The sequence below is a fragment of the Pelobates fuscus genome, chromosome 4 (genome assembly GCF_036172605.1).
Source record: "Pelobates fuscus isolate aPelFus1 chromosome 4, aPelFus1.pri, whole genome shotgun sequence".
NCBI classification, from domain to species: Eukaryota; Metazoa; Chordata; class Amphibia; order Anura; family Pelobatidae; genus Pelobates; species Pelobates fuscus.
In genome coordinates, this window is record NC_086320.1 from 89,690,315 (window position 1) to 89,705,313 (window position 14,999).

Sequence of the window (14,999 nt, forward strand, 5' to 3'; positions counted from 1 at the left end):
TAGTGATTGCCTCCTTTTTCACATTTCCCTCTTCAGGTATAAATAAATAAAAATGCTTGGCAAAGCACTATAACAATGTGGCATATTATTCATATTATTCGGCTGTTTTCTGCAAGCAAGACTAGTTTTTCTTGTAAAACAGAATAGCAGAATTGCTTGCAAATGTAATAGATTTTTCAGTAAATGATAAAATAATCAATGGTATAGACAGCATGCATCAATGCTGCAAGCAGTGTGACGGGAGAACCCAATGCCACTTTCTTACTGGTTACTGGCATAGTAACTATAGCACATCAGTTGTATTCACTTCAATATTTTCCTCTGGCAACACATCTGATCGCTACATTCAGGTGGGAATGCTTTGTCAATGAAGTCTGTGTCTCAATGTCATGAGGTAAGTGTGCTTTGCATTAGGATCCCCAGATGGGTCTGTCTGGTAGTTGTTGGGACATAATGTCAGGTAGACATTTGTATTCTTTTCAGTTGGCACTGGAGAAGTGTTAAACTGACACTATAGTCACCAAAACAACTTTAGCTCAATGAAGTAGTTTTGGTATATAGATCATGCCTCTGCAGTCTCACTGCTCAATTCTCTGCTATTTAGGAGTTAAATCACTGTTTATGCAGCCCTAGCCACACCTCCCTGCATGTGACTCACACAGCCTTCCTAAACACTTCCTGTAAAGAATCTTCTAATGCTTATACTTCCTTTATTGCAAATTCTGTTTCACTTATATTTTCGTATACCCTGCTTTAATAGCTTGCCTCCTGCATGTACTTAAAGGGACACTCCAGGCACCCAGACCACTTCTGCCCATTGGAGTGGTCTGGGTGCCAACTCCCACTACTCCTAACCCTGCAAGTGTAATTATTGCAGTTTTTATAAACTGCAATAATTACCTTGCAGGGTTAACTCCACCTCTAGTGGCTGTCTATTAGACAGCCACTAGAGGTCACTTCCTGGGTTCTAGCACAGGAAACCTGTGCTAGAGCGTCGCTGGACGTCCTCACGCTGTGTGAGGACCTCCAGCGTCGCTCAAATCCCCATAGGAAAGCATTGAAATTCGTTTTCAATGCTTTCCTATGGGGAGACGTAATGCGCATGCAGTCTCTCCCACCGGCTGACTGAAAAACAGGGAGGAGCGTCGCGGAGGAGGAGACAGCGGTGAGGGACATCGCCGCTGCCTCAGGTAAGTGACTGAAGGGGTTTTCACCCCTTCAGTAACCAGGGATTGGGGGGTGGGAGGGAGAGGGACCCTCCAGTGCCAGGAAAACGGATAGTTTTCCTGGCACTGGAGTTTCCCTTTAAAGTAAAATTTACAGAGCAGGAGAAACAAACTTTTAAAGTACCGTATATACTCGAGTATAAGCCGACCCGAATATAAGCCGAGGCCCCTAATTTTATCCCAAAAAACTGGGAAAACTTATTGACTCGAGTATAAGACTAGGGTGGGAAATGCAGCAGCTACTGGTAAATTTCTAAATAAAATTAGATCCTAAAAAAAATATATTAATTGAATATTTATTTACAGTGTGTGTATGAGTGCAGCGTGTGTGTATGAGTGCAGCGTGTGTGTATGAGTGCAGCGTGTGTGTATGAGTGCAGCGTGTGTGTATGAGTGCAGCGTGTGTGTATGAGTGCAGCGTGTGTGTATGAGTGCAGCGTGTGTGTATGAGTGCAGCGTGTGTGCATGAGTGCAGCGTGTGTGTGTGCATGAATGCAGCGTGTGTGTGTGCATGAATGCAGTGTGTGTGTGTGTGAATGCAGTGTGTGCAGGGCCGGTGCAAGGATATTTGCCGCCGTAGGCAAAAAAAATGTTGACGCCCCCTCCCCCCCCCATATGTCCTGACTTCCCCTCCTCCTCCCTCAGTGGTCCTTACCTCCCCACCCCCGTGTTCCTTCACCCCCCCCCCCCCAGTGGTCCTGACTCACCCCTCCCCTAGTGGTCCTTACCCTCCCCTCCCCTAGTGGTCCTTACCCTCCCCTCCCCTAGTGGTCCTTACCCTCCCCTCCCCTAGTGGTCCTTACCCTCCCCTCCCCTAGTGGTCCTTACCCTCCCCTCCCCTAGTGGTCCTTACCCTCCCCTCCCCTAGTGGTCCTTACTTCCCCCTCCCCTCCCATAGTGGTCCTTATCCCACCCCCTCCCTCTCATAGTGGTCCTTATCCCACCCCCTCCCTCTCATAGTGGTCCTTATCCCCCCCCATCCCTCCCATAGTGGTCCATATACCCCCCCCCCTCCCTCCCATAGTGGTCCTTATCCCACCCCTCCCATAGTGGTCCTTATACCCCCCCTCCCTCCCATAGTGGTCCTTATACCCCCCTCCCTCCAATAGTGGTCCTTATCCCCCCCCCCTCCCTCCCATAGTGGTCCTTATCCCCCCCTCCCTCCCTCCCATAGTGGTCCTTATACCCCCCTCCCTCCAATAGTGGTCCTTATCCCCCCCTCCCTCCCATAGTGGTCCTTATCCCCCCCTCCCTCCCATAGTGGTCCTTATCCCCCCCTCCCTCCCATAGTGGTCCTTATCCCCCCCTCCCTCCCATAGTGGTCCTTATCCCCCCCCTCCCTCCCATAGCGGTCCTTATCCCCCCCTCCCTCCCATAGTGGTCCTTATACCCCCCCTCCCTCCCATAGCGGTCCTTATCCCCCCCTCCCTCCCATAGTGGTCCTTATCCCCCCCCCCCTCCCTCCCATAGCGGTCCTTATACCCCCCCTCCCTCCCATAGCGGTCCTTATACCCCCCCTCCCTCCCATAGCGGTCCTTATACCCCCCTTCCCTCCCATAGTGGTCCTTATACCCCCCCTCCCTCCCATAGTGGTCCTTATACCCCTTTTTTTTTTGTTATTATTATTATTATTATTTTTATTATTTCTTATTTTATTTATATATATATTTTTTTCGTCCCCCCTCCCTGCTTGATATATGGCAGGGAGGGGGGCTCTCCTTCCCTGGTGGTCCAGTGGTAGTTCAGTGGGGGGGAGAGGGGGGCTGGCAGAGCTGTAACTTACCTGTTCTGCAGCTCCTGTCAGCTCTCTCCTCCTCTGCGCCGTCCGTGCAGCTCCTTCTATCAGCTCACACTGTAAGTCTCGCGAGAGCCGCGGCTCTCGCGAGACTTACACTGGGAGCTGACCGAGGTGCTGAACGGACGGCGCGGAGGAGGAGAGAGCTGACAGGAGCTGCAGGAAAGGTAAGTACAGCTCTGCCAGCACCCCTCTCCCCCAGTCTGTATTATGGCAATGCAAATTGCCATAATACAGACTATGACTCGAGTATAAGCCGAGTTGGGGTTTTTCAGCCCAAAAAATGGGCTGAAAAACTCTGCTTATACTCGAGTATATACGGTAAGTTACATCTGTTGGGAAAATTAATCAATCTTGTTTTCATGCAGGCTGTGTCCGTTACAGACAAGAGAGGTGTGACTAGGGCTGCATAAACCGAAACACAAATGGTTATAACTCCTAAACAGTAGTAAATTGAGCAGTGAAACTACAGAGGCATGATCTATACACAGAAACTGCTTCATTAAGCTTAAGTTGTTTTCGTGACTATAGTATCACTTTAATAGTTTTAATTGATTTTGGAGATGTTAAATGCTTAGCACTATTCAAAGTGGTAATAAAAGAATGTATGTGTGTTATTATATATTTGTGTGTACATAGATGCATATTAAATAATCTGCATTTACTTGGCAATTTGGGGAGTGTTATTATGAAGATAAAAGCATTTCCACTTAAACTAAATAATTTCTCTCAAACTGCTTAACATGCATTTATGGAATGTTTGAATTCTGTATTTTTGTAGAAACCTGTGGTTTACATTAGTCTTCCAGATATCCGTCGAATATATAAGAGAAGACATATGTTGATGCCTGTGGTAAGACCTTATTTTAATGTCTTATAGTATTTAAAATTGTGTGTGATTCTGAAAGAGTATTATTTTATAGCAATAGTTTTTCCAAATATTTGAGACTTCAGTTTTGTACAGAGACCCTACAATTCTGAATTTGTCTTCCCATTGCATGAACTTTGTCCTGTATTAGAACCCCAGCTGTTATAAAATTTACCCATGATGCCTTACCAGCGTTAAGGAATTGTAGTTCTGCCGCAGCAATTTTGTTTTTGTATTTATTGTATTCACAATATGGTCGATTACAAGCATTCAAATTACAAGCATTGTAATTGCTTGTCGATTACAAGCATTCAAAGTATAGACGCTGCATGTCATTTTCATTTGAGACCTTTAGTTTGTAGATTGTGTGGATTGCTTTTCTTCTTTTTTTTTTTTTTTGAATTTGAAGTTTATTGGTTTTCAAGATATCATAAAATGGGGGGGGGAGTAGGGTAGGTACAGAAGAAAAAAGGGGAAGGGGTGGGGGGGGGGGTAAGCAGTCACAATACAAATTTACATTTCATTTCCATTTCGGCTATACAATCCAATTCCATCAAAGTTATAGTGTTACATAGAAGTCATTGCTAACCCTGCTTATCAATTACGACTTAACAGGCTAATGGGTGGAATACAGTTAGTACACATTGCTATTGCTTTGAACCCTCTCGTTGGCTATCAATTTTTGGTGGCTATCAGTTCTTGGTGCTTCTCCCGTGGGCAAGCTCGACCCTTCATATATTCCTGTCATCCCCTCTTTTTCTTTCTCCCACCATTGCTATTTATCCAAACCACGTCTGTTACTCATCTTGTATATAAAGACATGTCTGATTTCGTAACGTACACTCGTCCTATGTATGTTATGAGGGAGATGTTATTGTGCTGTCCCCGGAGCTTGCGGTACCGGGGAGTCTGCGCTTTTTCGTCTCCAGGAGCTCCACAGCTCCCATGTTTCCTCATAACATCGTGTATGAGAGAGTATTGTCTTGTATTGTGTTTCATAGATTTGTTGTTTATCTATGTCTTGTAGGAGATGTTGGATGCTAGGGACAGTGGAGGACTTCCAAGACTTTGCTATTACTCTTTGAGCCGTCAGTAGGATGTGGTATATTAGCTTTTTTGGTGCGGCAGGTAAGTCAGGTGGGGTGTCTAGTAGGAGAAATGCCAGGGGGTCTAGATCGAGGGCAACGTCTGTGGTTTCAGCTATGATCTGTCGTACAGTCTTCCAATACCTCTCCAGTTTGGGGCATCTCCACCAGATATGCATCACTGAGCCAAGGTCTTGTGCGCATCTCCAGCAGGTCGGGGGTGTGAGTAGGTACAATTTGTGCAGTCGGGTTGGTACCATGTACCACCTATACACAGTTTTGTAATATTGTTCTATAAGCGGGGCAGATTTGACTGTTTTCCGCACCGAGGATGTTGTATGCTTCCATGTGTCCTCTGATATACTAGTGTGCAGGTCAGAGCTCCAGTGTTGTGCTTGTGTGGAGTCGTGAAACGACTGGTATGGTTGGATAAGTTTGTAGTTTTCAGATAGTGGTTTGAATGTAAGCGGGGGTATACCAGAGATCCCTATTTTTTCCCACATCGAGAGTTTCTCTGTCTGTCTAAGGTTGCGTGTTTGTTCTTTCCTACGTCCATGTAGGAAGGATTGGAGCTGTATGTAGGAGTATTGAGATGTTTGTGGTATATCGTAAAGTTTGCACAGTTTCGGGAAGGGCAGTAGCTTGCCTGCCGCGTGTAGATGCGAGAGGTGCGTAGCTCCCCTTACTTGCCATGGTGTTGCATGGAATGTTGGGATACAATAGGTGATGGCTTCTACAGGGGTTGCCATAGACAGGGGGTGGTTCGATTCGAAACAATTCCTATGTGTTTCCCAGGTGTGTAGTGCTAAGCCAAGTTGTGTAGGCAGGGTCGGGATGCCTGGTCTAGTGGACTTATGCAGCCACAGTAGGTTAGCAATCTGGAACGGAGCTATAGCTTGGTTTTCCATTTGTATCCACTGGGGTTGATTCTTACTAGTGAGATGCGTGAGCAAGGAAGTCAATATCGCTGCTTGGTAATATGATTTAACATGGGGGAACGCCATCCCCCCCTTCCTCACAGGGGCCATCAGCACTTTTTGCGAGATTCTCGCTTTACCCATACCCCAAGTGAAGTGCAACAACGTTTTTTGTACGTCTTTGAAGTAGGAGTTTGGTGCTCGCCAAGGAAGGTTCCTGAATAAGTACTGAAGTTTTGGCAATATGGTCATTTTTATTGCTATTATGCGCTCTGTCCATGATAGGAAGAGGCGACCCCAGCCTCTGAGGATCTCTGCACACTCCCTCCAGACTCTATTGTAGTTGGAGGGAAACATTTCATTCGGGTTTTTGGTGAATACCAGGCCTAGATATTTTATGTTCCCAGTTCTCCATTCAAATGGGTATTTCTCCTGGAGGCCAGCTAGTGTTTGTGGGTCTAGGCGGAGGCTCATAGCTTGTGTTTTGGTGGTGTTGAGGGAGTAATAGGACAGCTCTCCGTATTCGGTAATGAGCTGCATAATGTTGTGTAAGGATTTGTCAGGGTTGGTTATATATAGCAAAATATCATCAGCGAAAGCGCTAATTTTTATGTGTTTCCCATGCCAGTCTACTCCTTCGATCCCCTTATGCGTTCGAATAGCTGTAAGGAGTGGTTCCAAGGCCAGCACATAGAGCAGGGGGGACAGAGGGCACCCCTGTCTCGTGCCGTTCGAGATCTTAAAGGGTTGGGACAAGAACCCAGCTTGTAACACCTGGGCCGTGGGGTTTGAGTACAGGGCAAACATCTGGGTAATAAATTGTTGTGGGAATCCGAACCTCTCCAACACTTGCCTGAGGAAGGGCCAACCCAGGCGGTCAAAGGCTTTTTCCGCATCCAAAGCCAGCAGCAGACCCCCTGGGCCCGACCCCCTCATCTTTTCCAGTACGAGGGACAGTTTCCTAGAGTTATCTGTTCCCTGTCTCCCCAGGACAAACCCCGTTTGGTCGTCGTGTATTAGAGTCGGGAGGATTTTGCTCAATCTGGTGGCCAGGATTTTAGCATAGATCTTAGCATCTGTGTTTAATAAGGAAATGGGTCGAAAGTTTTTACATTGGTCTGGGGGTTTCCCTGGTTTGGGCAAGGTAACAATCGTAGCCAGCAGCATCTCGGGAGGGAGCTGCCCTGTGTCCGCCGCTGCGCGAAAGGTCCGCACCAGCCACGGGCCAATTAACTCTGCGAATGATTTGTAATATGCGTTGGGTAACCCATCTGCCCCCGGAGATTTCCCCGCAGGCAGATGCTTGATAGTGTCCAGGACTTCCTCTAACGTAATGGGTTCGAGAAGGGCTGTGAGGTGTGCGTCGTCAAGTTGTGGGAGGGGGAGCTTCTGTAAGTACGAGCGAATCGAGGATTCGTTCAGTGGGGGGATGTTAGGTTGGTCTTTTAGGTTATATAAATTCGAATAATAATTCGCAAATGTTTGCGAGATGTCTAGGGGGTTTTGTACCTTTTTGCCGTCAGTGGTGTGCAGGTCAGATATTTTAGACGCTGCCAGTCTTGCCCTCAACCTATTTGCAAGGTATTTAGTGGCTTTACCACTGTGGTGGTAAGAGGTTGCTTGCATTTTTTGCAGAAAGTAGGCAGTTTTTGTGGCGTTTAGTTCAGTCAGTCGGTCCGTCAGGGTCTGTACCTGATTAGCCAGTGCACTGGAAGGGTTAGTTTTGTTTTTGGCAGTCGCTATAGCCAACAGTTTCTGGCATTCTACCTGTGATTCCTGTCTACGTTTTTTTAGGTGTGATGCGCGTCCGATAAAGAGTCCTCTCACCACAGCCTTGTGTGCTAACCACACAGTTGAGTCTGACACCTCTCCCCCGGAATTTGTTCGGAAATAATCCTCTAATTCCTTTTTTACTTGGGACAGGAATGTGTGATCTTGTAACAATGTTTCATTTAACCGCCAAGTCCCTTTCCCTTTAAACTGGAAGGAGTCAGAGAGCTCTAGGTATACCGGGCTGTGGTCCGACCACGTTATCTCACCAATGTGACATTTCGAAACCTGTGCTAATGTCGCTTGGTCTACATAGAATGTATCTATGCGAGTGTAGGTATTGTGTACCTTGGAATGGAAGGTATAATCTCTTTCCCCAGGGTGGAGGACCCTCCAGCTGTCGTATAAGTTGTGCAGTGTAAGGTGGGCAGTTAACGATTTACCCAAGGCTACCAAGTGTCCCCTTCTCACACTTCGGTGTATCGCTGACGTGTCTTCCTCAGGAGAGGTAATAAAATTGAAGTCACCACAGAGGACTAACCCTCCTATTTTTATTTTTTCAATTTGGTGCAGGAGGCGCCGGAGAAATGCCTCTGTTCCCGTGTTAGGGAAGTATGCTGAGACAAGCGTGTATGGGGCGTTATTGAAAAGGCCTATCAGGATAATAAATCTGCCTTGCGGATCAACCAATTTCCCCTGTTCAACAAACGCCACATCTTTGTGGATTAGGATAGACGTCCCTTTGGACTTATTCTCTGAGACTGCATGGTATTGAACCGGGAAAAGTTTGGTATATATTTCAGGGGTTTTGGTATTTTTGAAATGAGTCTCCTGGATACAGGCAACATCAATCCCCTTTGTCCTAAGCTCTTGTAGCAAAAGTCGTCGTTTGCCTGGGGTGTTCAACCCTTTTACGTTATAGGTCAATAATTTCATATTGGTTTAATAATACTATGTAGTACCAAATGCTAGGGTGGACTCTATCGAACTGGAGTGGTGCCCTGTGCGTGGTGGTTATTGTCAAGTTCTGGTATTGTTTGTGGAAATAAATTTCTTGGGTAGGTAACATGTGATCTGCATACCTATGGATGGGGTGGGAGGGGTAGGAGGGGTAAGGGGGGGGTAGGACAATTCGTGGGTGGTGTACCCAGTATGACTCCCAAGTGCAGAGTCGCGTTCCGCCGCCTAGCCAGTAGGTGCGGTTGGTGGGGGGGATGTCGGTGAACCCGTCTAACATGTCGGATATTCACCTAGGAACCTCAGAGCAATTGTAACATCAACATCAATCAGTTCTTAAATATCTAAACAACTAATAACAGCGCTAATACAGTTATGGTTCCCTTTCCTTAAACATCATGTGAGCTATTTCAGGCAACATGCCGGTCTGTCTCAGCCACTGCTGCTCAATCTGAACCCCGTTTGGTTAACCATGCGTAAGGGGCAGAGTCATAGTCTAACCAGCAGTGTATGGTACCTAGTTATAGGGCTATACGTGATACAACCAGTAGTAAAACAAAGTTCATGTGTCACCATAAGGCGAAGTGTCTTTGGCAATGTCTAGTTGTTCAGCTCGACATGCAACTGCGGAGTTTAAAGTGAGTGTGTGGCATAGTTACGTGTATCTTGGGTGCTTCATTGGGTCGACCACTCCGGCGACATTCTCGGGACTTTCGCTGCTTTAGGTGGGCCAGTGGATGGAAGTGGGAGCCCCCAGTCGCGTAGCTTGTGGATTCCTTGGGTCGCATCTGTAATCAGGTGGATCGCCTCTTGGTGGGATATTAGGAGTTTAGCCGGGTAACCCCAGCGGTACTTCACATTTTGGTCCCTCAGGATCGTGGTGATGGGCGCCAGCGACTTCCGAAACTGTAAGGTAGCGGCTGAGAGGTCTGCAAAGATTTTAATAGACTTGTAGTCTTCTGGCATGTCAGCGGTTCTGCTTGCTCTCACGATCTTCTCCTTAGCATGGAAGAAATGTATCCGCGCTATGACATCTCTCTCCGCCGTCGGCGGCAGGTGCTTTGGCCTTCTCAGTCTATGAGCTCTATCTATGATCAATTGGTCAGGGTGGATTTCTGGGACGAGTGCCTGAAACAGGTCGGCCAAATAGTTGTGTAAGTCCGCATTTTGTATCGATTCCGGTATACCCCGGAATCTGAGGTTATTCCTCCGTGCTCTGTCTTCTATGTCTGCCAATTTTATTCTGTGCTCTTCCAGGATATTATCCATCTCCTGGATTTTATCAGCCAGGCTGTTGTGGGCTACAGCATACTCGTCCATTTTGGTTTCTATCTGTGCTGTGCGGGACCCAATTTCTTGAACTTCTTTGCGGAGTTCTAGTGTGAGCTCCTGGAGCTGTTTTTTCATATTTTTCTGTATGTTTGCAGTGAATTCCGCCATCATTTCGCGGATTCCTCCCATCGTCAGTGGTTGTTCCTCTGATGTGCGCGAGGGTGAGGGGGAAGATTCCCGCGTTTCCTGATCGCCGCCATCTTGGGTAGGCTCCTGATCCTCTCTCCGCTTGGAGGCCGCGGTTTTTGTGAGGAAGAATGCCGCCCGATCGGTCTTTCCAGTTTTGGATTTTTGTCTCTGGGACATGGCTGACCTGTTCACTGAGCAGTAGGTAAGGCTTTAACTCGTGTTTTCGCTCGGTATACCGATTATTTATTGCTCTTTTGGTTCCTTGTGGTCGGAGCTCTCTCTACATGCGTCTGTTCAGCTCCGGTAGCAGGCCACGCCCCCCGCTTTTCTTCTTTAATACATGTGCTTTTGATTTGTGGCATAAATTTAGATGCGTTACAAATTAAAATAAACCAGAAATCTAAAATAAATTAAATAATTGGCCTTATAAGCACTTCCTCATTTTGGAAAGCAAAGCGAATTATACTTTTTAAGGTTAGATTAGCAATGTCTAAACTGCTGCTCTGTAGCTGTTCTTCAAAACCATTAGCTGTCGTGGACCTTAGGATAGTGGGAGTAGTTGTGTGATAGTTGTTCAGAATTGGTTTGTTGGCCCCTGCATTAATGATTAGATGGTGTTTAGTGAGATGATCAGATACCGATTGTCTAAGCTAGTTCTTAAATGGTTTCAAGGAGGACTATTAAGAATATTAAACCATTCACTACCACAATTGCATGTGCTAATTTTTTACTTTTAATGCAAAATTAACTTTAGCCCTTTAAGTGCTATTCCTTTTTTTTTTTTTTTTTCCAACAATTGAAGATCACCATAGCCAAGATATAAATGGATAATTCTTTCACTATACATGGATTATACATTGTCCCTATACATGGCAGGCCTCTCTTCCCTCTTGCACCGTGTTAGCAAGTTTTGTATTAGAAACTCCCCCACCCCCCATCTTCTTCGTCATGCATTATAGTAATCGGGGCATGCTTGTTCATCTTACAGAACATTAATTATTTGCAGGTTTGTATTTTCTCTTCCATGCTACTTTTTATATAGGTATTTTGCCCATATACATTTTTGCTTCTATTTTTATTATGAGATTTGTTTCTACAAAGCAGACCTTTTTTTTTTTTTTTTTTTTTTTAATGTATAGAATGCCTATATGTTCCTATTTTTACATTTGTTGTAGTGCTACGATGGTACTCCCTTGCTTAATTACACTTCCATGATTTTCAGGGTTCAAACGTATGCTTTTATTTAAAAATTTCATTATTTTTAGGGACTGGAGGTGTTTTGCACAGAAAACGACTTGTGCTCAGATATTTACCTTAAATTTTACAATCCGAAAGATCGTGATGGACTCTACTACTACATTGCAGCTTATCTAGGTTTGAGAATCTTTATAATCTTTCTTGCATAATGTCCTTGAACCTTAATGTGTACCGATCTACACCTAATGTTTGTTTTCAATAAAACTGTTACTTCATCTACAGAGCTGTGTTTTATAATATATTTTTCAAGAAAATGTATATAATTGTTCAATTGACAATGCTCTGTTGGTAAACTTACTTGCAAACCATTTAAATCCATGAGTTGTGGCATTTTTCCTGTGCTGTCAAGTAATTCATTAGTAGATAGAAAAAAAAAAAAAAGAGAGCACACTCTATAAAAGATGAATCTTTATATATATTTTAGTGTGAATTTTATAATCTATACATACATAATAGATATAAGGGATCTACAGAAACAAATACAGTGCGATTAGTGAAAAGACTGGAATAAAAGTCATTTAAGCTAAAGCCTAACCACCCCTATGTAATGTCAAATAACATTTAAGGAAAAAAAAAAAAAAGCTATGAAACAGAACAAGTTGAGAGGGTGGACACAAAACACATTTCAGCTATAAAGGGACACTATAGTCACCAGAACAACTACAGCTTATTGCATTTGTTCAGGTAAGTAGAATCATTCCCTTCAGGCGTTTTGCTGTAAACCCTGTCTTTTCAAAGAAAATGCTGTTTACATTACAGCCTAGTGATAACTCCACTGACCACTCCTCAGATGGCGACTAGAGCCGATTCCTTGGGCAGTGCTGCAGAATGAGTAGCACTGCCATTCTGTGTACCACCCTCTGCATGCAGACACTGAACTTTCCTCATAGAGATGCATTGATTCAATTCATCTCTTAGGAAATGATGATTGGCCAGGGCTGTGTTTGGCTGGCTCTGCACTTGATCTCCTCCTTGACAGTCTCAGCCACTCCTATGAGAAGAATTGTGATTGGCTCATACCACAATTTCTGATGTCAGCAGACCGGGGTAGAGCCAGCATCTTCAGACTGGAATACAAGTAAGATTTTACTATATTTAGGGAGGCAAAGGGGGGCCCTATAGTGTTCCTTTAAGTCTCTTAAGGAAGAACCGAAAGTAAATGAACCAACACCACATTATATACCCTTTTAATAGGTAGCCAAAAGTTGCCCTGCTGTAATCCACTATTTCTATTAATTAGTAGTCCTCTACATTGGCGGTCACATGACCATAAATGAGAATATCTTCTAGCCAAAATTAAAATGGAAAAACTAAATAAGCACTCCTAAGTGATTAGCTTAAGGGGAACTGCGGCTCTATGACATATAATTTAGTTTAGGTTGTTTGATTTTACATAGGGGAGGGTTAGGCTTTGGCTTTAATTACTTATATTCCAGTCTTTTCACTAATTGTATTTATATCTGTGTATCCCTTATACCTATTGTGTGTGTGTGTATGTGTATATATATATATATATATGTATATATGTATAATGTGTATATATATGATATATTTTAGCATGAATTTAATACAGATTTATATTTTCTAGTGTGTGGTCCTCTCTGTTTCTGTGTACTATTGAGGTATTGGGGTTATGAGAGCGCACTATTTCCTCGTTTTATTCTAATGAGCCATTTTTTGGTTTGACAGTGTATGACACCGTGTGCCCTCAATGTAATTGCTTGTATTAATTCTATAGTACAAATGTCATGGAAAGCGATTACTTTGGATTGTATAGATATTTGATTATTTCTCTCCCCCCACAGAGAATCATTTGGCCGAGCAAACAGCAGACTGTTATATGCTACAGTGGCAGATGGGACACATTTCAAATTACCAATATCTCCTGCACCTCAATAACCTGGCAGATAGAAGCTGTAATGATCTTTCTCAGTACCCTGTATTTCCATGGGTCCTATCAGATTACACTAGTTCTGAACTTGGTAAGTTGGAAACAATTGTATAAAACTAGTTTTTGGTTTTGATATTTTCTTATGTTTACAAACTGCACTATGAAAAGATTTCCAGATGATGTATAATTTTGCAAGTTTATACAATTTTCAAATATCTGGTGCAATTTATTAGTTGTATATGTTGCATTCTGTAATAATCTAGGCTAGGGGTGAACCATTGATCTACAAATGTTATATAAATAGGAATTGACTGGTCTAAAACACTTTAGTCTTGTGCCCTCTCTCCCTGTTTTGATTGAGCACAGACATAGGCTGTATCATTAAATGTTGCTTCATTGTCTTTTGCCTCAAAGCATGCACTCTACATTAAAGAAACTCTAAGGGTATGGTGGCAGGAGGACACTATCCCCCTTCTCCCACACTTCCCATCCCACACCCCATGAATAGTCAAATCATTTTAGAACAGTTAGGCCTTACATGAGGCCTGCTTGGCACCGCTCCTTGCATATTAGAGAGATTTAAGCTTTGTCTAGTTTAAGCATGGTTGAGTCTGAGAGCTCTGAGACTCTGCCAATGGGCTGACTCTTCACTGTAGGGTTTAGCTCTCATGAGGTAATGGGTGGGGCTGGGGGGAGGACAATAGTCCACCCGCCCATTATCATCATTTACTATTACTAGCCGCTACTTCTGGCTGTATAGAACAGAAGAGGAAGATGAACCCAGGTAATACGTCAAACCATACTAAACTTGGAGAGTGCCACAATGGCAGTGTGTGCCCTAAAACAGCTGCATCATGGTTAAACCGCAGACTTGTCCAAAAGAAAAAATATAAATGAATTGCACAATGTACATTTTCAGAGTTCATTACAACTTTTCAGTGCCATCATTTTAGCTTAGAGTTTTTTTATTTTTGTTTGTTGTGTGTGTGTTTTGTTTGTTTTTACATTGTTTTTTTTTTTTCTCACTCACCCTTTTCTCTTATATTTAAGATCTAAATACTGCTGATACATTCCGAGATCTTAGTAAACCAATTGGAGCACTGAACAAAGAGAGGCTGGAGCGATTAACGGTATGTATAAATTATTATTCATAAGCTAGAAACAACAAATTGTGTGAATGTTTGAAGGGACAGTCTAAGTTGTATAGACGCCCTTCCCCATTTTTCTATTGTGCATTATATTATAGATAATGCATTCACACCTTGCAGTAAAATTAAAATATGCCTTTCCACAAAGCTGCTGCTCTTGCACAAGCAATTGTCATGAGCAGATCTATCCTTCTTAGGCCAGGCAAATGACCTTCACCACTCAAAATCCTGTCATTCTGGTCAAGATTTGTCTCCTCCTTTCATAAACCTCTGTCCAGCAGTGATTTGTAGGACATGAGTCAGGAAGGAAGGATGTGCACAGCGCTTGCACATGTCATGACCTGGATCAGTTTGGAAGGAAGAAAAGTAATTTTTTTTTTTTTTTATTATTTTGTTAGTCAGAACTACATGTTTTATATTACAGATGCGTTACCATGAAATGCCAGAGCCAAAATTTATGTATGGAAGCCACTACTCTTCACCAGGCTATGTCCTGTTCTATTTGGTCAGAGTTGGTAAGATTAACTGATTAAGATTAACTTTTAATTCTTCTGGACATTATTTTATTTTTTGGTAAATAAGCTATAGTTTCAACTTTTATATACCGGTTACAATGAACCCTCT

General features: G+C 43.7%; 1 protein-coding gene across 1 annotated transcript in view; it reads left to right on the forward strand.

Moving 5' to 3' along the window:
* Positions 1-14,999, forward strand: part of NSMAF (neutral sphingomyelinase activation associated factor) — a 69,890-nt gene that overhangs the window by 35,324 nt on the left and 19,567 nt on the right. The window contains exons 11-15 of the mRNA XM_063450414.1: positions 3,803-3,874; positions 11,345-11,453; positions 13,142-13,318; positions 14,278-14,357; positions 14,800-14,890. Of these exons, the coding sequence (XP_063306484.1) occupies positions 3,803-3,874; positions 11,345-11,453; positions 13,142-13,318; positions 14,278-14,357; positions 14,800-14,890 (529 nt within the window). The remainder of the gene's footprint in view (positions 1-3,802; positions 3,875-11,344; positions 11,454-13,141; positions 13,319-14,277; positions 14,358-14,799; positions 14,891-14,999) is intronic.